The 22,668-nt window shown below is 43.8% G+C and overlaps 1 protein-coding gene across 6 annotated transcripts; it reads left to right on the top strand.

Moving 5' to 3' along the window:
- Nucleotides 1-1,212: 1,212 nt before the first annotated feature.
- zgc:101731 (SNARE_SNAP25N and SNARE_SNAP23C domain-containing protein) lies at nucleotides 1,213-22,603 on the top strand. Of its 6 annotated transcripts, none has more exons than XM_036131511.1 (8): nucleotides 1,213-1,329; nucleotides 10,912-11,023; nucleotides 12,195-12,236; nucleotides 15,761-15,809; nucleotides 16,667-16,784; nucleotides 19,522-19,668; nucleotides 19,826-19,970; nucleotides 21,322-22,603. In XM_036131511.1, exons 2-8 carry the CDS (start codon nucleotides 10,943-10,945, stop codon nucleotides 21,385-21,387), a joined length of 648 nt encoding a protein of 215 aa, XP_035987404.1. In that variant the 5' UTR covers nucleotides 1,213-1,329; nucleotides 10,912-10,942; the 3' UTR covers nucleotides 21,388-22,603. The 6 variants fall into 6 exon arrangements, 5 of the variants coding, with proteins under 5 accessions (XP_035987404.1, XP_035987403.1, XP_035987401.1 ...); XM_036131510.1 differs by lacking the exons at nucleotides 1,213-1,329; nucleotides 16,667-16,784 and adding exons at nucleotides 2,034-2,204; nucleotides 17,214-17,325; XM_036131508.1 differs by lacking the exon at nucleotides 1,213-1,329 and adding an exon at nucleotides 2,034-2,204.
- Nucleotides 22,604-22,668: the final 65 nt, after the last annotated feature.

The following is a 22,668-nucleotide window of genomic DNA, read 5'->3' as shown; positions in this document are numbered from 1 at the left end:
ATGATCCGGTACCGCTGGACACCTGCAGATTAGGATTACGTTCATTGATCGATGTGCTTTTGGAGAGGCCCAATCGGATCCTCCTTTAACTTCCTGGTTCCTATCAGAAACAAGTTTATACTGTGAATGAATCTAAACTGAAACCTGCCAGGGGTGTGATAACTTATGGTCCGGACGTGTCAGTGGGAGGGGGACATTAATCAGCAGAATGGTGCTACTTTCCCACGGCTCAGTGAGCAGAGAAACCGTCCTGCTCCATGTCCAATATGGCGGCAGCTGGCTTTGAGGTTCTGGAGATCCAACATGGCAGCAAAGTCCTTCAACAGAACAACCTGCAACCTTTGGAGCAGCTGGGCTGAAATGAACCATTGCTTTGCTGGTTTGAACAGATTTTTACCCGAACACAGATGCTCTGTGTGAGATGAGTTTATAGCGTTATAAAACCCAGACGGTCTAAAATTAACAGGAAGTCTCCCAGAACCTGCTGAACCGAGCCCAGAATGAAGAACTGATCCGCTTTGTTAAACTTTTCACATGCGACGGTCCTGCAGTCGAGCATTTTCTGTTTCATTGGACTTTCAGAAATGAAAAGCTAAAAACATCAAACTCTTAATAAAAATAAAAAACACCTTGTACAAACCAATAATTTATTCCCTAAAATGTTAATTAACAATTATTTCAACATAAATCCAAAAATCTCAGTGGGTACAGGTCCAGAAAATGTTAACAGATGTTTCAGGGGCTAATTTCCTATTTATTAATCTCTTTTATTTTAATTATGAATTTTGGTCACATATGGGATGATTTTACTTTTTTCTGTAATTACTATTTTATTTATTTTGTTATACTTTAATTTTGCTGCTGAAACACTGAAATAAAAATACCAAGTTTAGGGGCATAAACGCTCATTTGGGTCCAAGCAATGACCTCTGCGCATGCGCACTGTGTTGTTTCAGTCTGCTCAACAGTGACACACCTGTGCTGCTCAACAGGTGGCAGTAGAGAGCCAAGAAACGCGACCAGTCGGGATTCATCCTAAAAGTCTTTAAATTAAACCTAAACTCCAGTTTCCGGGCTTTAATTTAAACCAATAAACTACTTCTGCTGCTGTTCTCATGCAGTTTTCCTGGTTATTAATCTTCTGCGAGGATCAGGTCTGGGGTGTGGTTGTTTGTGAGGAGGGAGGAGTCAGAGGAGGAAGAGGAGGAAGAGGAGGCAGGGGCAGCAGGGATGCTGAAGAGGAGCAACAGGTCTGGGCTGCAGTTCGCTGACGGCTTCATGCGGAGAATCTGCGGGAAACAATCAGGAAAGAGGAAGATCTGATGACAGGTAGGAGAGTTTCTGTCCTCTCTGAGCAACTGCGAGAGAGATGGAAGCTGGTTAAACAGAAGGATTTAAAGAAATCAGGGAGGTTAGATTATTATTAATCCCGACTGTTTAAAGGTGAACCCTCAGATTAGAGTCAATAGATAAAAGAGATAAAAGCAAATTACATTTTCCGCTTTTCCTGTTTTAAACAGATGAAAAAAGTTCAATCAAGTTTCTAAGGAAACGCTGAGTTAGAGCAGTCAGCATTAGAATAAAACACACCTGAACAGGTAAATGGAGGCTGAATGGCGCGGCATCATGATGATGAACACGTTTGATCAGATCATTAGAAGGACATTTCTCTCCTGACTCAGTCTGGCATTAAGAAGCTCATTAGGCGCTTCCTCTGTGAGGGGATTTCTGTGAAGAAGCAGCTGAGTGTGTCACTGAAGAAGAAGAAGAAGAAACAAAGAAGAAGCACCTGGTGGGGGTGCTTCACAGGAAGGAGAGAAGTGTGTGTGTGTGTGTGTGGGGGGGGGGGGGTCATCATTCTGTAAAGAACTGCATTAAAAGATGAATGGATGGATGGATGGCAGTGGTGTCAAAAGTACACACATTTGTTACTTAAGTGGAAATGTAGGAGCCATACTTTGTTTTGCTGTATATCTTGTGCTCTTCTGACAATAATATCCTCTCTATGGGTGTATGGGCACCCGCATGTGACGTCATTGGTATCTGTGGGTGGCACCGTGGGTGTGGTGTCATCTGTATTAGTTTGTTTGCTCACCTGAGTTCAACAGCGACCTGGATTACGGCGGCTGGGTGAGCTTGGGGAGAAACTTTCTGTTAACCGTCATCAACGCACGGTTTGATGTATCCATGCACGGCTCATAAATGTAAGTAAAAGTTTTGTGTTATAATCGTGAGATGGAAAAATAAAACGACATCAACGTGTGTAATGGTTCAGCGTGACGCGTCGTCAGTAGCCATAACCCCTTGTCTCAGCCGGCCGCGGCGTTTGGATAAGTTTTTAAATTGATACGCCGCAATATTTTGTTAACAGAAACTTTGTTGAAGCGCAGATTTAAGCGTATTGTCATTACAACGCTGGGCGTTTTTTGGTTGCTTTCTTAAAGTTGTAAATGATAGACGTGAGCGCACGCTGGATTAGACGCCCATTCATTCACAAACCTGTTGCTGCTGCCCGTTCTGTTATCACACTTTCCTACGGTGAAAAGATAGACTGCATCATTTTGGATTGGATCTGTTGTGTTCTGCGTGATTATATTCCCTGCTAGGTTCAGCGGTACATTCACATAAGGTGATGTACTGGTTTTGTTTGTTTGGCACTTTTTGTAGTGGTTTGTTTCGTGTGTCAAGCGGGTGAAGCATTGCGCTTGGGAGTGCCGCCGTAGTTCTGGTTCCAAGACGGTCAGTCTGGTTCAAGACTATCGGTAAATAGGCACATAAATACCCACCGCTAGTATACACAGAAGACTAGGGTTGAGTTTAATAAGCCCCGCTGGATAGTTAGAGGGAATGATTGACAACGCGTTGCACCTTGTTTACGTAGAACCTAAGCCATAAATTAAGCCGCTGTGTGAGTGTTACAAGCAGACATTTTTGTGGTTTGTGATTTTTGGATCGTTTTGGCGAATAAAAAAATGGAGTCTATGGATACCAGATCAAATGTTGGAAATGAAACGAGAGAGAAAAGACAAATAAAACTTACACCCAAGGCTTTTGAACTTAAAGTGGAGAAGCTTCAAGAAGAACGGCAAAGAAAAGTAAGACATATCAAAGGTGTAATAAAAGAAATTAAAGACCTAATGAAAAGTGCTGACAGCATAGAAAAAGTAAAGTCATATCTTGAAAAAATTTCAAGTATGTTTGAAGAGGCAATACATATGCATGCTGTTCTGATTGCCATGCTCCCTCCTGAAGAACAAGAAAAACAAAATGCTTGGTTTTACAGTATTGAAGAACATAAAACCGCTTTTGTGGAAAAAACTAATAAATGGCTATTTGATGTGCAAGAGGGCGCTGTCGTAGCATGTTTGGGGCCTGCTGTTTCCAAAGATAACATTGATAATGCAGTTGAAGATGACATCAGGCCATGTGACAGTGTTTCTAACGTGTCCGAAAGATCGAAGAAACGCAGCACGGTGGTGAGTAAAACGTTGTCCTCTGCATCATCAGCCAGGCTGAGAGCTGAGGCTGAAGCAGCTGCTCTTATGGCTCGTCAGAAGCTGCTGAAGGAGAAGCATGCTCTGGAGGAACAGCAGGAACAGCTGAGGAGAAAAATGGAGGAACAGCAGGAGCTGTTAAGAAGAAAGAAGGAGGAGCTGGATTTAGACATGGATCTGGCAGCTTCTATGGCTAAAGTGAGTGTGTTAAAGGCTTTAGAGGGATCTCATGTGTCTCACATGTCTGCCAAATCAGATGGTATGAATTCCTATTTAAAAGAAAGTAAAAGAACACAGCTAAATGTTGATGCTGCAGCATTTGTATCTAAGTTCACCACACAGTCATCGGCTTTGGAGGCTGTAGATGGTGTTTTGCCTTTAGGTTTTGATGCTGTGAGGCCAAAGACACACAAAATGGAGATGCCCACTTTGCCTATGCCGCCTGCTAATATGACTGGTCTCCCTACTCTGACCACTGTTGTGACTGCAGTGCCCAATAGGTCCACTGCTGATCGTATGCCGGCTGTTCTGACTGGGGTTGGTGAGCCAACTCTCTCCACGCTGCCTGTTGCTGCTGGCCTGCCTGCTGCTGTGACCGGAGCTGATCCGCATGTAATACCTGGAGGTGCTTTACATCCATCAGAAACTCACCCCCAGTTTGACCCAACTTTACCTGTAAGACAGAATAACCCTGATCAGCGTTTCCTCACTGTTTTAGAGAAGCAAAATCAAATAACATCGTTATTGGTTGAACAACAGTCACTTTTCCTTTTACCTAAGCAAGACCTGCAGATATTTGATGGAGACCCACTGCAGTACCAGACCTTTATACAGGGATTCGAGCACAACATTGAAGGAAGAACACAAAGTCATAAGGACTGTCTGTATTACCTCGAACAATATACTAGAGGTCAGCCCAGAGATTTAGTTCGCAGCTGTCAACATCTGCCACCTTCTAATGGATACATTAAGGCAAAGTCACTACTTCTTGAGCATTTTGGTGACCCATTCAAAATAGCTTCTGCTTATATGGACAAGGTGCTTTTATGGCCAATGGTTAAAGCTGAAGACATCAAAGCTTTACAGGCTTACAGTCTATTGCTGCGTGAATGTTATAACGCTATGGGAACTACTGCAAGTGACTTGAATGTGCCTACAAATATGCAAACCATAGTGAAGAAGTTGCCTTATAAGCTGCGGGATCGGTGGCGAAGTGTGGCCTGTGATATTCAGGAGAAATTCCATCGTAGAGCCACATTTCCTGACATTGTCGAGTTTTTGGAAAAGCAAGTCAAGATTGCAAGTGACCCTTTATTTGGAAACATACAAGATGCACCTGTTACAGGAAAAAGAGATGCAAAAATTGTCAAGTCTCAGACTAGCTCAAGAGCCAGAGGCAGCAGTTTTGCCACTAATGTAGCACCTGCCAAGAAGAAAGTGGAGCCTGGAAACAAAAAAGGTAGCTCACATAAGGTGTGTCCGTTTTGTGGAGCTGGACATGATTTGGATGTTTGCCTTCTCTTGGATAAAAGGACTCAAGATGAGAAGATGTCTTTTTTGAAGGAAAACAAGATGTGCTTTGGATGTCTGTGCATTGGGCACATGAGTAAATATTGCAGAAAACGTTTATTGTGTAGAGTATGCAACCTTAAGCACCCCACATTGCTGCATGTCCACTCCAAAGCAAAACAAATGAGCGCAATACAGGCTAATAATGACTTGGAAGTGGCTAGAGAAGGTGCTCTGATGTCTGTGCAGTCTAGTGGCTTGACTGGGGCCGGTAGACTGGACTGTACGCTCTCTATCCTACCTGTACAGGTGAAGTCCAAAAGGGGAAACGAGACTGTGGTCACATATGCATTCTTGGATCCGGGGAGTACTGCCTCATTTTGTACAGAACGACTTATGAACCGGCTGAATCTGACAGGACGGAAGCTGGGAATACTCCTCAGGACTATGGGTCAAGAAAAGGTTGTGGACAGCTACATGTTGTCTGGTTTAGAAGTTGCTGGGCTGAATTCAGACAACTTTTGTAGTTTGCCTGAGATGTTTACACAGAGAAGCATGCCTGTACATCAAGGGAACATACCACACTCAAAAGATCTCATAAGATGGCCACACCTTAGTGATATAAAAATCCCAGAGATCAATGCGGATGTGGACCTTCTGATTGGGACCAATGTACCTCAAGTTCTAGAGCCATGGGAGGTGGTTCGTTCAGTGAATGGAGGTCCTTATGCAATCAGGACCATCTTGGGTTGGACAGTGAATGGCCCGCTCAGAGGAGACTACCAGATCAGTGACCAGTATGTACTTCCTGACATTAGAGTGAATCGGATCTCTGTGGCCAGGCTTGATGAGCTTTGGGAGAAGCAGCTGAAGGTTGATTTCCCTGAGACCCTGCATGAAGAACAATCTGGGCTATCAAGGGAGGATCAGCGCTTCATGAAGTCTGTTTTAGAGTCGGCCAAGCTCATTGATGGTCATTACAGTATTGGTCTGCCAGTAAAGCAAAGACATTTTAAAATGCCAAACAATAGGACAGTTGCAATACAGCGTGCATTGAGTCTCAAAAGACGTTTGAATAAAGATCCGTCTTTTTGTACAAACTACACCACATTCATGTCTGAAATGCTGGCTAATGGCTATGCAGAGAGAGTTCCAACTGAGCAGCTGGCCCGTTGTGATGGGAGGGTGTGGTATATACCGCACCATGGGGTATATCACCCAAAAAAGAAGAAGCTGCGGGTAGTTTTTGACTGTGGTGCCACATTTCAGGGGACATCACTGAACTCACAACTTCTGCAAGGACCAGACCTCACAAGTTTGCTTGTAGGAGTCCTCACAAGATTCCGTAAAGAACCTGTGGTGCTCATGGCAGATGTTGAGGCCATGTTTCATCAGGTCAGAGTGCCAGCTGAGGACTGTGATTTGTTGAGGTTCTTGTGGTGGCCAGCAGGAGATTGTAGTCAGGAGCTGGTGGAGTTCAGAATGGTGGCACATCTATTTGGCGCTACTTCCTCCCCTAGTTGTGCCTGTTTCGCTCTGAGGAAGTGTGCTGAGGACAATCGTGAGCATTTCAGTCCTTTGGCTATTAACACAGTCTTACACCATTTTTATGTTGATGACTGTTTAGTGTCTGTTTGCTCTGAAGAGGAAGCTGTGTCTTTGTGTGGAGAGCTCATCATGTTGTGTGCTAAAGGTGGGTTTAAACTCACAAAATGGATCAGTAACCGACGCACAGTCCTTGCTACTATCCCTCAGGAGGAGCGAGCCAAAGAAGTGAAAGATCTGGATCTGGACAGTGATGCCTTGCCTGTTGAGCGTGCCCTTGGTGTGCAGTGGTGTGTACAGTCTGACTCATTCAAGTTTAAAATCATCCTCAAAAACCGACCAATCACAAGAAGAGGAATATTGTCTGTGATCAGCTCGGTCTATGACCCACTTGGTTTTCTGGCACCCGTTGTTTTGTCTGCCAAGATATTCCTCCAAGGCCTTTGTCGGAAGCGTCTGGGATGGGATGACCCTTTGCCTTGCTCTGTTACCAGAGAATGGATGTCCTGGCTGGAGGACCTTCATCACCTTGAGAATTTCAAAGTCAGTAGGTGCTTAAAACCTGTTGACTTTGGTGACCTTGTTTCTGCTCGGCTCCACCACTTTGCAGATGCAAGTGAGGAGGGATTTGGAACTGTGACTTACCTACTACTCCAAGACAACAAAGGACATCTTCACAGTTCATTTGTGATGGGGAAGGCACGTGTCGCTCCTTTAAAACCTATCACCATTCCCCGTATGGAGCTTACTGCTGCAGTCGTGGCTAGTAGGATGGACAAGTTGTGGAGACAGGAATTGCAAATGGACCTTCAGGAGTCAGTTTTTTGGACAGACAGCACATCTGTTTTGAAATACATAAAAAATGAAACATCAAGATTCAAGATATTTGTTGCAAACAGAGTGTCTGAAATACTAAAGCTGTCTGACATCTCTCAGTGGAGATACGTGAATACATCTAACAACCCTGCGGATCTTGCCTCCAGAGGTGTTAAAGTTCAGTCCTTTCTGAAGACTGGTGTGTGGCTCTGCGGTCCTGATTTTCTATGCGAGCCTGAAATCAGGTGGCCCGAAAACCCTGAGATCTTGGAAAGTTCTCTTGTTGGAGACCCAGAGGTTCGGACTGAGTTTGTAAATACTGTTCAAGTTGAGCAGGTCAGTCCAATGGAGAAGCTCATTGGTTACTTTTCCTCCTGGCTTCGTCTCAAAAGGGCTGTGAGTTGGTTTCTCAAGTTTAAGACCAGTGCTGGTGTCTCTGGTACAACATCGAAAGCTGCTGAGAGAAACTTTTCTTCAATCTGACCTGAATGCCGAGCAGCTGGAGAAAGAAGTACAGGCTCAGATGAAAAATGTTAAAGCTCAATTGCCAAAATGTTTTCTGTCCATGGAAGACATGGTTGTGGCCGAATCAGCTATAATTCGTTTTTGCCAAAGAACAAGGTTTCCAGAGGAACTGGTCAACTTGGAGAAAGGGCAGGGTGTGAGAAGGACGAGTCACCTTTTCAAGCTAAGTCCGTTCCTGGATGGTGGTCTTATTAGGGTCGGGGGGCGGCTTAGTAGAGCTTCTATGCCAGTTGAAGCTAAGCATCCAGTTATACTGGCAAAAGATCTGTACATCTCTAATTTGATTCTCCATCATGTACATGAAGTAACAGGACATGGTGGACGAAACTACATGCTGTCTCATCTGCGTCAGAAGTATTGGATTCCTGGCGCCTGTGTTGCCATAAGAAGAATTCTGGCCAAGTGTGTCATCTGCCGTCGTTTGTCTGCTGCTCCTGGACATCAAAAAATGGCCGATCTTCCTCATAACAGAATTACTCCTGATGAGCCTCCTTTTAGTAGAGTTGGTTTGGACTGCTTTGGACCATTTGAGGTCAAGCGTGGAAGAGCTGTGGTCAAGAGGTATGGGCTCATTTTTACCTGCCTGGCGATACGAGCCATACACCTTGAAGTGTTATCATCTTTGGACACAGACTCATTTATTAATGGTCTCAGAAGATTTATTGCACGTCGTGGTCAAGTCCTGGAAATCCGTTCAGATAACGGTACTAACTTTGTGGGCGCTGAACGAGAATTAAGGAAGGCCATTGAAAAGCTGAACCACAAACTCATAAATGACGTGCTGCTACAAAAAAATGTGAAATGGGTTTTCAACCCTCCAGCAGCATCACACCATGGAGGTGCTTGGGAAAGGTTGATCCGTTCAGTTCGTAAGGTGCTCAACTCTATTTTAAAGACTCAGACCTTGGACGAAGAAGGCTTGGTGACTGTGTTTTGTGAGGCTGAATCTATTGTTAACAGCCGTCCAATAACAAAAGCATCAACAGATCTTCAAGATCTGGAAGCATTAACACCTAACCATCTACTTCTTCTCAAGACACAGCCGTTGTTGCCACCTGGAGTGTTTGAGAAGGAGGATCTGTACGCTCGTCGTCGGTGGAAACAAGTGCAGTATATGGCGGATCTGTTCTGGAAGCGCTGGGTGAAGGAGTATCTTCCTGAGCTTCAGGAGCGCCAGAAATGGAATACTGCACGGAGAAACTTCGTTCCTGGAGATCTAGTGGTGCTAGTGGATGATATGGCACCGCGCAATACTTGGACTACAGGAAGAATTGTGGACACTGTTCCAGACAAAAATGGACTAGTTCGGAGTGTACGGATTAAAACTAAAACAAGTTGTTTGGACAGGCCAATAACCAAAGTCTGTCTTCTGCAGGAAGCAGAAGAGCAGTGAAGACCTGTGGATTATTTGGGCATGAACTTTGAGCTTTTGAATGGACTGGTCTGACTTTATTAGACTGCTTGGATCTAAGACTATAAATTGGACTTTGATGAACTTGTGTGTTCACTTTGAATGTGCATTGGTGTCTCCTACAAGGTGATGGTGGTGGTGAATTATTATCATGAAATAATTTGGGGCCGGAAATGTAGGAGCCATACTTTGTTTTGCTGTATATCTTGTGCTCTTCTGACAATAATATCCTCTCTATGGGTGTATGGGCACCCGCATGTGACGTCACTGGTATCTGTGGGTGGCACCGTGGGTGTGGTGTCATCTGTATTAGTTTGTTTGCTCACCTGAGTTCAACAGCGACCTGGATTACGACGGCTGGGTGAGCTTGGGGAGAAACTTTCTGTTAACCGTCATCAACGCATGGTTTGATGTATCCATGCACGGCTCATAAATGTAAGTAAAAGTTTTGTGTTAAGATCGTGAGATGGAAGAATAAAACGACATCAACGTGTGTAATGGTTCAGCGTGACGCGTCGTCAGTAGCCATTACCCCTTGTCTCAGCCGGCCGCGGCGTTTGGATAAGTTTTTAAATTGATACGCCGCAATAGGAAGTATAGATACTGCAGTTTAAAAATACTCTGGTAAAAGTTGAAGTATCAACTTGACCTCTTTACTCAAGTAAAAGTGAAAAAGTATGTGCTCCAAAAACTACTTAAAGTATAAAAGTATAAAGTAACCTTTACAAAAAATGCCACTATATGAATTGAAAGCTTAATTTAAACACTGATTAGTTCTACATGTGGCCCAAGACTCAACATAATCATTAACCCATTAGTCAAAGACAAAGTCACTCAAGGAGCATGTTCTCTCTCAAACTTTATAGGAATTCAATTCCAAACAGAGGTTCAAGCCTGCAGAACTGCCAGAACATAAATGTGTAAGTTCCATCAAATACCTAAGGTAAACGATACCCTTTGGTGCAAAAACATTCTATGTAGTTTGTGTGTGGAGGGAGGGAGGGGGGGAGGGGGAGAGAGAGAGAGAGAGAGAGAGAAAAGAGAGAAAGAAAAGAGAGAGAGGAAAAGAGAATAGCTAACCAATGAGTGTTTGCGTTGTACGACTCATCCAATTACACTAATTCTCACTAGGTGTGGATGGCGCCAATGATCTGCATTGGATGGCGCACATTACGTGAAATAAATATTTATAAATATTAAACTGAAGCCAAGAGTAACGAGTAACGTTTGTTTTAAAAATGTAAGGAATAGAAAGTACAGATACTTGTGTGAAAATGTAATGAGTAGAAGTCAGAAGTAGGAAGAAAAATAAGTAATGGAGTAAAGTATAGATACCTAAAAAGTGTACTTAAGTACAGTAACAAAGTATTTGTACTTCGTTACTTGACACCTCTGATGGATGGATGGATGGATGGATGGATGATGGATGGATGGATAGATGGATGGATGGATGGAGGGATGAATGGGTGTAAGGATGAATGAATGAATGAATGAATGAATGATGGATGGATGAATGAATGGATGAATGGATGAATGGATGGATGGATGGATGGATGAATGTGCACTCGTCTCATTATCTCGTTAAGAGTCCCTCTGACCATCTCGTTTCAGGCTGAACACAAACAGAAACACGGGAGAAAAAATGGCCGCCAGGTGCGATGACCCGGCCGTCCTGACGGAGCAGGAGGAGCTACAGAGGAGAGCCAATCAGGTCACAGATGAGGTAATCACATGACTAAATAAAATGTAACAATAATCAGACGTGAACACATCATTGTTGGCTGTTTGGTCTGAATGTTTGATTAAATAAGCTTGTGTTCATTAGTTACAATTAATTTTGTAATACTTTATAACGCACTAATATTTTATATTCACATAAATAATATATTAATGCATTGTTACAGTATTTATCACTAACCACCTTCTTGACTTCTTCCTGTTTGTTTTGCTCTGTAAACCAGTTTAACTTCCCTTGTCTTAATATTTAATACATCATAAACATGTAAAATATGATAGTAATATATCGTTAAATAAATACAAAGGGGATACGATAATAAGCGAATGACAAAGAGATAAGTTAAAAAGTGGAGTTTGGTTTTACAGCAATAATTCAGTGCAGCACTTTTCTGCAAACAGAAAGGACCGAGGCAGGAGAACTTTCTACTAGCAAGAAGAGCAGGAAGGAAGACAGAGATCATGGCTGCACTCATTAGACCTTCAAATGTTTGGTTCTGGTTCTGAAAACCAGCCATGTGGCTCAAGAACACATAACTCAGCTTTGCTTCCGAGACACAATTAGTCTAAAGAGGTTTGATTTGCCGCAGACATGGTTTATGCTACTGAAAAGCTGAATGCAGGCTGCTGGTGTGAGCGGGTCAGAACCGTCCGCTGAGTCCGACCAGAACCCAGAGTCCAAACCAGGCTAAAAATAACCCGCTGATCCTCAGAGGGGCTCGTTTGGCACAGTAACACACATGCAACAGGTGACGTCAGCGTCAGAGAGCTGAGCCCCAGGGCCGCGACACCTGGCTCACCTGGTTGCCGTGGAGACAGCTGGTCTCCCTGTGCAGGCACATACGGGGTCAGGGATGCGGTGGGGGCGGGGCTAAACTCAAGCGGTCTGGGTTTTTACCAGCTCACCGCGTCTCAGTGGGGACAGAGACAGACAGGATGTGAGCAGCGACAGCCTCCGTCACGTCTTCATGTCTGAAACGCTCAGAGAGCAGCAGGAGGCCTTCAGGGTCTGGAGATCAAAACCACAACAAACTTTACTCAAGATTTCAGGATACCTGCCCCCTGGGGCTGAGGCGATCTGTTGTTGTAAAAGCAGAAATGAATGAACTGAAATGTCACATTTTAGCAGTAAACTGATGGAACCTTTCTCTGTGTTTCAGTCCCTGGAAAGTACCAGACGGATGGTTCAGCTGGTGGAGGAGGTGCGCTCGCACACATGCACACGCTGGTGTTAGCACCTAGAAAAGCCTCGCAGGGATCAGAACCTGGGAAAAACACACTGCAGGAAGAATAACTGCAGATTAACATCTTTATCAGATTTATATAAGAGAAGGTCAAACATGCTTGATCACATGGTTTAAGGTAGGAATCTGAAACCAGATTATACTCCAGGAGTTTCCCAAAAAGGCAGATTACATTTTACAAATTTCCTCGGGAAAAAAGAGTTTCAGGGTCAAACACATGTTCAGTTATTTATTATCATCTCTTAGGTTTAGTTTCTTAGTTTTTCTTCTGTTCTGTTCTTTGTACATTTATTTCTCTTAGTTTTCTGTTAGCCTTGGTTCTTTGTGTGTTGGTTCTGCTTCACTCGTGTTAATTAGTCTCCCCTCCTCAGCCTCCCTGTGCTCATTTAGCACCAGCTGCTTCATGGATGGATGGATGATCCATGAAGCAGGATCATCCATCCATTCACACGATCTGATCAACTGACCTGCATTCAGTGTCATTCTCCACTCGTCCCTCAGTATATTTACTCTTTGGTTCTCATTCTTCATACTCCGTTCCACCATTATCCCTCGTTCTCCTTGAGCCTCCTCGTCTCTATTTTCCTTTTCGGTGTTATTAAAGGACATTCTTGCCTGGATATCTGCAGGTGAATCTATCTCTTACAAACATGTGATGAAACTAAAGCTGAAGTGCTGGATCATAAACGAGGGAGCAGGTAACTGTGAAGTACAGCGGTGGCTCCATCATGCTGTGGAGGTGTTCTGCTGTAGGACTGGTGAACTTTAAACTAAGGAGAGGACAACTCTTAACTTCAGAACATTAAAAACTAAGAGGCCATTAAAAATTAACACCTTGGAGGCGTTTCTTCACCTCTTTTCCACACTCACCGTTGCTCTGGACTGTTGACCCTAAGGACTTGATGTCCTCCACCTTCTTCTTCTCTGCTCCCTGAAACCTCACAGCTCCACCTGGATTCATCTATTCACACCCATGGATTCAGACTTAGACCTTCATTCCTCTCCAGGACAGACCTCCGTCTCTCTAGATTCCCTCCAGCGCAGATCACAACGTCATCAGCTAACATCACGGTCCATGGAGACTCCTGTCTGAGGTCAGGGGTCAACCTGTCCATCACCATAGTAACAGGAAGGAGCTCAGAGCCCATCCTTGATGCAGTCCCACCTTGAACTTCTCCGTCAGGCCTACAGCACACCTCACCACCGTCTTACTGCTCTCTTACATGTTCTGCAGCGCTCTACTCCAGACTTTCTCATACAGAACAACAGCTCCTCTCTCAGCACCCTGTCTAGTTTCTCTAGATCTACAGAAACAGGGCAGCTCCCTCTGACCTTCCATGTTCTTCTCCATCAACATCCTGAAAGCAGAAACTGCATCTGTAGAACCTTTTCTTGGTACCACACCATCCTGCTGCTCACAGATACTCAGTTCAGCTTCTGCTGCTCTTTCCCATAACTTTATTGATCCCTGACCTGCTGAACATCCTTCCAGCTCTGCCTCTCTGCCTCTCCTACCTGCAGGAATCTTTCTCTCCCTCCTTACCTGTCATATAAGTCACTGTCTGCTCTTTGACCATAACTACCTACTAACACTGTCTTTTGATTTTATCAATGATTCAGAAGACCTTTCTGCCCCAGCAGAATCTAATAGCATAATTCATTGCATTTAATTGATATTAATTGTTCTGCTCAGTAAACGATGCGGGGCACCGCTCCAAGACCTCTGCCACCATCTACCTCCATCTCCACCTCCTGCCTCTGCCTCAGGGAGAGAGTCAGCTCCTTGTTTTGTCTTCAGAGCTGGATGTTCGTTCTCCACAGCTAACCAGCCTTTCCTCTTCCAAAGATCCGTCCCTACAGTTACCTGAATGATCAGGCCGGGGTTGATTTCCCCTCATGTTGCTCTCTTCATGGAAGGACCTGCATCTTCATCTGCACAGCCTTTGCTTTTCCAGTTAAACGCTGATCTCATTACAGCCTGCCTGATGTAATTTGGACCTGTAATTACCAAGTTTGTGTTTAATGCTCATTATCCATCTATCCTACCCTGCCTGGTTCTCAAAAGCAGGGATGCCTAACGACGAGAACAGAAGCTAAGGATTTGAGCCGGTCTCTGCCAAAAACTGCCTGAGAAATCTCTTATAATTTGTCCATCTTCATGTCTGTTGTTATGCTGATATCCTTTTTGTCCGTCAATGAAATATATTTGGCTTTTATTTATACAGGGTGTTCCATTTTACAAGAGAGAGATTATTTGATAAGACAAAAAAAATACAAAGACAGGAACAGTACAACTAATTAAAATATAAAATTTTAGCTAAATAAGCTGATGAAATATGACCTTAAAAGAAGAGCAAGTTTCATAGAAGGATTTCCCTGTTTTTGCTAAAATACGTTCACCATCCCAGAGGAATCAGCGTCGATAGTCTCAGATCCTGCTGTAGACTGATCCAGGTTGATGGTCCAGAGTAACAAAATGCTTTTTTTCCAAGTTCTGATCGTACTAACAGAACGCTGAAAGAGAAAAAGTCCTGAGAGCGAAGACCGTGGCTGGACTATCATGTAGGAGGTCAAATATGGCAGGAACAGTCCAAGGACGGCTTTATGGACCAAAACATAGCAAAGCATGAGTCTGTGGACTGATAATGACACCTATATATATATATATATATATATATATAAAGAATATAAAGTCCAGAGATGAGGAAGAGATTTATACCCTGTTATGAACCTTAATGCTCCATGATGGACAGGTGGTAGATGCATTCATAGAAACATCATCACAGCAATGTAACGGAGGCAGGGAGGTCATTAGGACAAGATGCTTCCTGCATGGAAAGAAAAGCCAGATCTATTTCTGGAGGACAAACCCCTAGTTTGATCTTGAATGTCTTTACAAAATGTTCAGTATGTGGATTAAAAGAAAGCTTGGTGTCAGTTTCTGGGCCAAGCTGCCTGTAAGTCTCCACTAACTGCACTGGTGGACCTGTCGTGGTTTTAAGGGAAGGGAGAGTTGGTGGAGCTTTGACCCAGCAGCATTTAGGACTAGTCTCAGATGAAGCAAGGCAGATAAATAAAGTTAAAAGCAGACTGCTGACACCTGAGTAGTTGCAGTAAAGCACAGAGTCATCAGCATAAAACTGGATCCTAGCATCAATAACATCAATACTGCGTCTATCTATGAAAGGTCAATTGATCTGAATATAAAGTTGACCAAAACCTTGAGGGCAGACTGTAGACTTTGTAAAATATCTGGTTTTAACTATTTAGGGTTGTTTTAATTTTCCATGAAATATCCTGTTTTCTGCATTTAGTTTGCATTTAATTGAAAAGTAAAAGTTGGATTTTATTGCAAACAGTTTATTTGCAATCTACATACAGATACGTGTACCTGCCAGGGCAGCGGCAGTTTTTCTATGTTAAACCCAGACCGTGATGCTCACCAGCAGAAATGTTCTGTTTTTTATGTTCTCCCCCTGTAGAGCAAAGATCTTGGGATCAGAACTGTGGTGATGTTAGACGAACAAGGAGGTAAATCATTTTTATTTATCACAATATATGGGGGCATGTTTTCCCATCAGAAGCAGTTGAATATTTGCTCAGTTTCTTTAACTGTTTGATTGGAACATATTTTCTCCCTTATGGTGATTATCTTCTTTGAACCGGCCATGTTGGATTTTGCTCCATGATGATCTTTCAGTTTTAATCACTGATCCAAAAACTGATTAAACAGCTCAGCTCATTATAACTCAGAATCAACCATCATTAATCTGACATCATATAAAGTACAACCAAGTGTGATTAAATTAGGTTTGAAAATCTGGGCTGGAGTTGGTATCAGGTATTATTATTACAGGCCATTGGTATTTGGTCATAAATGCAGGCGTTAACCGTCCTTCAGTGAAGTCCGTTCATTTCTGATAATGGACACCTCGAAGGGCATTATCCCGCTTATACCATCATCACTTACCAAATAAATACAGATTTTTACCAGAGCTTTCCTGCATCCAGACCAGAGTCATTAAGTAACCCACTGACTGCGGTCTGGACCTGACGTCAGCCCAGATCCACAAACTTAGAGACCATTTATGCTAAAGATGAAGGATGGATGGATGGATGGATGGATGGATGGATGGATGGATGGATGGATGGATGAATGATGGATGGATGGATGAATGATGGATGGTGCATGGATGGTGGATGATGTTTGGATGGATGGATGGATGGATGGATGGATGATGTATGGATGAATGATGTATGTATGGATGGATGGATGATGGATGGATGGATGAACTGAACCAATGAGATGTGCAGCTGGGTTGCTGGTTGAACCCCCCCCCCCCCCCCCCCCCCCCCCCCCCCCCCGTTGAACTGGCTGTTCCCCTCAGAGCAGCTGGAGCGCATTGAGGAAGGCATGGACTCCATCAACAGGGACATGAGGGAGGCAGAGAAGAACCTGACAGACATGGCTCAGTGCTGCGGCCTCTGCATCTGGCCGCTCAGGAAGTACGACCCCAGCCCCCCCCCCCCCTTTAATCAAACCAGTTGGTGTCAAACGTTGTTGATATTTTTAAAGGAAAGCACAAATTAAACGTTTGACTCCATCTTAGTTTGGTGTGAAGAAGGCGGAGGTCCACCTTCACTCAGTGCTCGGTTCCATCAGATGGAGGTTTTTGAACTATTCTGCAGCATCTGTTGGGTCTGCAGTGATAACAGCTGATGAAGCTGGGCACTGAGACCAGACTGCAAACACAGCTCCTAGTGCCGCCTCTGCTTTTGGTCCAAACTGCGTCTATTTATCAGTTCTTAGAGCATTAGAGCTGTTTAAGTTGCTGCTGGCTGGTTTGTTTCTGCTTTTCAACTCGGCTCGGTTTGTCCGTTTGTTTTTGTGTTTTTTTGCTTCCTCGTCGTCCTCCTCCTCATCTTCCTCCTCAGAGCAATTGGAGCGAATAGAGGAGGGCTTGGATCAGATCAACTCTGACATGAAGGAGGCGGAGAAGAACCTGACTGACCTGGGGAAGTGCTGCGGCCTGTGCAGCTGTGAGAAGTAGGTGGAGGTGTTAGCCTCAGCTAACCGGGGAGGAGCTTCAGTGGGTGCTTCTGTTGCTCGCTCGCTTCGCTCCTAGAGAAAAGCCTCATCTCTTTCTGTTTTCCTCCTCAGCAGACGCATTTCCCTCTGTTTCACTGGTCTGTATCAGTTGTTCTCCAGGACCTTTGAACGTCCTTCAAGGCTTTGCAGAGGACTTCTCAGATGCAATGCAAGATCTAACGTTTGATATTTACAGTCTGGTCCAAGAAACTTGTCACAAAGACACAGATTGTTACAATTTCTTGTCCAAATGAATAGAAATACCAACCGTGACACCGTTTAACACAGAGAAAATCAGGTTTTGGCTCCAACAAGGTGATCCTCAGAGAGCTGTTAGCTGAAAACCTGCCGTGCAGAATGAGAAATGCTTCAACACAAAGCGCTGACTTCAGTTGTGTTGCACCTAATCTACTTAAACAGAATAAACACAGGACCTCATGCTGGTTCCTGAGCAAGAAGCAGACACAGAAACAAAGTCAGAACCGTTTGTTGAAGCTGAAGGACGCTGAAGCTACAGAGGGACGAATGTGAAAACCCTGCATGGTTTTCCTTCATCCTGCTCACTTAACCAGGGGATTTTAAAGCAGTGCTCTGAAACGCAAACATCCGGGCTGGGATCCTGCAGAAGATGTTTGCCTTTCCCTACACACCTGAGACCTCTGCTTTAAACGTTCGTCTCTGCCTCTGCTGGAAGGAACCAGTCTCAGGTTTTCATTGGTGTTGTGTCCAGTTATCCGTCACTTCAGAGCGTCCAGTAATTCAGGCAGACTTTTATCAGTTAGGTGGTGACGTTTGAAGCCTGGAAAGCTGTCAGCATACTGTGGCTGAATATATCTCTGTGTTTAGTTTTAGCTTGTAAAGGAGATTCTTTTAAAATACAAGAGGCGTTACCTGGTTAAATAAAGGTTGTCATCATATGGATGGATGTAATGGAAGCGGATTAACATGCCAGCTCCTCTTTCAGTTCAGTTATTGTTTCATAAGACAGACTGAGATCTTCTGTTCTAGTCCTGAAAGTGAGGAAGCTGTGAGGTTCATGGAGGCTGTCCTGTAGGTAACAGCCTGGAATAAACTTTATTCTGCCCACTTTTAAATTCAAGTGTACCAGGAATAACAGGGAAAGGTTGATAAATATAGTAGATGAATGCACTGTATCTAAATGAGTGGCACCGTATCACTTTATTCACATTAATGTGGCCAAAACAGCACTTTATTCAGGGTAATTGGGTTTTAGCAGATTACAGTAATACATCATATTGCTTTATAAACTACGATGACGATATATTCACTCCTCCTGAAAGAGCGTAGAGCCACAGGGACAGTCATCATGTTGATGGCTTTGCAGCAATCCTGTCCATCCCTGGACTCCTGCAGGATTTCACTTTGTCCAGATAGTTTTCTTGGACTTCTTTGCTGTTCCTCCTTGGTAGGAAACATCGTCACTGCAGCCGAGTTTCTCTGATTGGTCTAAAGTCTGAAGGAACTTTTATGTTTATCTAATGGAGCTTTTTGTCTTTGCCTGCTTTAATCATCGTTTCAAGCACATGATGTCATCATTGGGAATAAATCTGGTCAGAATGTAAAGCGGCCTAGTCACATATCATAAGCATTACAGGGACAGCTGAGCGAGATCCCAGACCGACCGGATCTACAGGGTCAGGACTACCTCACCTTTTCCTGTCACACCTCCTCTGGCTGTTGCTGACTCACCTGGCTCCATCTTCTCCTTGTTTCCTCATTGGGCGCATGTGAAACATTGTACTTCTGGTCACATGGACTTGTAGTAAATATACCCAAAGCGCTTCGTTTACTAACAAAAAGACCAAAATCAAAGTGTAAAACACAGAAATAAAATATAAAAAGCCAACAGGGCCTGATGATTAAACCAGAAAACCTTTGTTTTCCAGAGTGAGCGACTAGCGGAGAAATGCAGAAAGTCACAGACTGGATTCCTTTAATAAATAAATAACCAGGGTCCAGAGAAAGACTCTGATAGACCTTCAGAAAGTTTGGAGAACGGCTGGTCGGGACCACCTGTAGAAAATACACGCTGCCTACATGCGAGGAGGAACTGAAGGAACTGAGGATGCTCTACTGACATTAACAGGCTGCACACAACAGAAGGACATTTATGAGCTCAGTTTCTGCCCTCAGACTGAAAGCCTTTGAGGAGAGCGGGGCGTACAAGGCGGTGTGGGGTGGAGCCTCCAATCAGGACGGGGTGGTGTCCAGTCAGCCTCCCACGTCGCGGGTGGTTGACCAGCGAGAGCAAATGATGATGAGTGGAGGATACATTCGCAGGTACGCAGAAAGGCTAACGAGGCAGCTGCCTGGTGTGTGTTGGCTTTTATCCCAACAACCTGCAGGTAATCCAAGCTGTGATGTAGCCCGCAGGCAGCTGCTCAAACACCGGACGTCATGGTAAACACACACTGAACCGCTGCCTCCTTTGTTTCAGGGTGACCAACGATGCCCGGGAGGACGAGATGGAGGAGAACCTGGATCATGTGGGAAGCATCATGGGGAATCTGAAAAGTATGGCTCTGGACATCGGCAATGAGCTCGAGTCACAGAAAGATCTGATCGGCCGCATTGGTGAAAAGGTATGGAGGTCGTGTCTGTCGCTCTGTCAGGATGAAGCGGAGGACTTTATCCAGTGGTGTCCAAATGTTTCGGCCATTGGGCCAAAATTGTTAAAGCGAAAGCGCTGAAGGGCCAAAAAAAAAAAAAGAATAAAAATAAATAACATAACCAAAAATACTAAATACCCTGCCCAACAAGATAGGATAATTTTAAGAACATATGCTAAACTCTGTTTAGCCTATTTTATTGAATGAATTCCATTCAGATTTTAATGCACCAAAGTCTTCATTTGAGTAAAATTCGCCCTATTTACTATGAAATTCAAGCAAATATGAAAGGTTTGCTTATTAAAACACAAATGTTTTGTGTTGTACCGAACATTCAATGAAACATTCAAGATTTGAACTTCTATAATAACTTTACCCTAATTAAAAGTAAAAAGTTTCCATCTGCAAAAAGCCACCAGCGCTGATCGGCAATAACAATCCTTAAATCCAGTTGGAGGGCCGCACAAAATCAGCACAGGGGCCACAAATGGCCCCCGGGCCACAGTTTGGACAACCCTGACTTAATCTAAACTCACCAATGTTCAAACCTTATTATTAAATATAACAGCTTAACAGCCTTATTATTAAATAGGAAAGCTTAGTTACCACTATGAGAGCTTCCATCAGCTGGAGAACAGCAGAAAACACACTTTACTCCATGCAAATAATTATTTCAGCTCCCTCACCTTCCACCTGTCAAGGTGCACAAGGCATCCAACCCCAGGTTGTCTGCTGATCTGTGCAGCGTTGCATGAAGCTGTTTGCATGTGCAGCTGTGTGGATCTGGCTCCAGTCTGAACTGCTTTGACAGGAAGAGCAATAGAACATTAAATCAGTTTACTGTTTAGAGAAATACCCAAAAGACCAGCAGCTGGACCTGCAGCCAAAGGTGGTTCCACAAAGTACGCACCCAGATGCATGCGACACAAACGTTACAAACCAAATATCATTTGTCTTCTACTTCACAATTTTTCTCTATTTCTCTTTGTCTTTCCCACCAATCCAAATAATAATAATTATTCTGTGAGAAGTGTCGCTGTACTCGGCACTGCTGCTTGCGCTGTAGCATTCTCTGCAGCAGGAGCCTGGTCAGGGCACCAGCTTCCCCTTAATTAGTCTGGAGACAAACCAGCTAAACTCCGGCCTCAACGTCAAAATCACATCAGATTCATGACACACATGCTAAAAATGTAAAGATAATGCAAACATTCAGCAGGTTGCAGACATTTTGCCCACTCCTTTTTATCCACATTAGCTGCCTTGACCTCTTTGATTGGTTGTTGCCATGAAGCGAACTGAGTCCTGCTTCTGTTTCTCTGCTCAGGCCAACCTCAACGTTTCCCGCATCGAAGCCGCCAACCAGAAAGCTAACAACCTCATGAAGCGATAGGAGGACCGGATGTCTGGCTTTAGTCTCCTTTAGGATCCTTTTCTGTAGAACTTCTGACAGCGTCATCTCTTCATTTATAAATAACTGTAGTTTAGTTCTGTGAACCATAGATACCTTTGGATTATAGTGCTTGAATTAGACCTCAGGGCTTTGATCCCTTCACGGTTCCTCCCATGAGGCGTCTCCAGGTCACAGGAAGGATCCCTGCAGGGAAAGTGAGCCCCTGCTGCAGCAGCACATTCACCATCAGCAGACGGCACAACAACATCATAGAGGCGTGTACGTTCAGAGCTAAACGTGGAGCTTCAGCATCTGGCTCTGTTGGATGTGGAGAGAATATTTTTCCTTTTGGACACCACACAAGCAAGAATAACTCCTAAAGTCCTCAGTAACCAGTTCAGTTCCCAGTTTGGACAACATTGGTCCACCCTCCCCCACAAAAGCGCTCTAGTCTCATGTTCCTGCGTGGATGGAAACACGCGTGCCATGGCGCCCTCTTCAGGTTTAGGCGGGTATTGCGCACAGGAGGTAAACACGCATTTGTCTTCAGGGAAAGATCTCTGGGGACACCAAGCGGCCAGACATGGAACTGATCCTTCCCGGACACCATCTTCTCTTCTCCACATGCTACTTCTGAAATGGAGGTGATGCAATGAGGCGGTGCACGTTAATGGTCTCTATTTAAAATCAAACCATTAGGGTACTGCTAAAGAAAAAGTTAGGAAGAAAAAAACATTAGCATTACTTAAAATAATAAATATGCTTGATTTGGGTTATTGTATCAATAATATTGAGAATTTTTTTTTTCATGATTATATAATTTTTTATTTATATATTTTTTTGTGATTGATTGTGAAGTTTGATATGTAGGAAAAATGAAATTATGGTTCATCATTTATTTAGAACCAGGACATTGTTAAGTTGTTGATAAAATGTCTAATAGTCTACGTACCGTAGAAAAACACAAAACTTAATGTATTTGATGTATAAATATAAATCTAAGCCCTGAAAATGACCTCTGTCCTGCTGCCCACATCATCTAGTGTGTTGTTCACAGTAACAGTGGTGGTCTGTATGTGTACAATCTGTGTTTCCCTAAGAATAGTGCTACTGTCATCTATAAATGACGTCATTTAAACGTTATACTCAGACTTCTCATAAAGAGCGCTAATTGTGACGTTCTGTAACTGTAATAAAACCAACGTGAAACGTGAAAGTTCCTCAGACTTTGGCTGGTTTGTGTTTGTTTGGTGTGGACATGGAGCGGTAGGTGCAGGCGGT

This window comes from Fundulus heteroclitus, unplaced genomic scaffold (assembly GCF_011125445.2).
Source record: "Fundulus heteroclitus isolate FHET01 unplaced genomic scaffold, MU-UCD_Fhet_4.1 scaffold_44, whole genome shotgun sequence".
NCBI lineage: Eukaryota > Metazoa > Chordata > Actinopteri > Cyprinodontiformes > Fundulidae > Fundulus > Fundulus heteroclitus.
Note: the sequence above shows the minus strand (reverse complement) of the source record. Positions and strands in the feature narration are given on the sequence as shown.

Bases quoted from the DNA above. Each gene is read 5' to 3' on its own strand.
- zgc:101731 (XM_036131508.1), top strand. The intron at 16,785-19,521 runs GTACGACCCCAG...TTCTGCCCTCAG, and splicing joins TGCATCTGGCCGCTCAGGAA to ACTGAAAGCCTTTGAGGAGA. The intron at 19,971-21,321 runs GTATGGAGGTCG...TTCTCTGCTCAG, and splicing joins TCGGCCGCATTGGTGAAAAG to GCCAACCTCAACGTTTCCCG.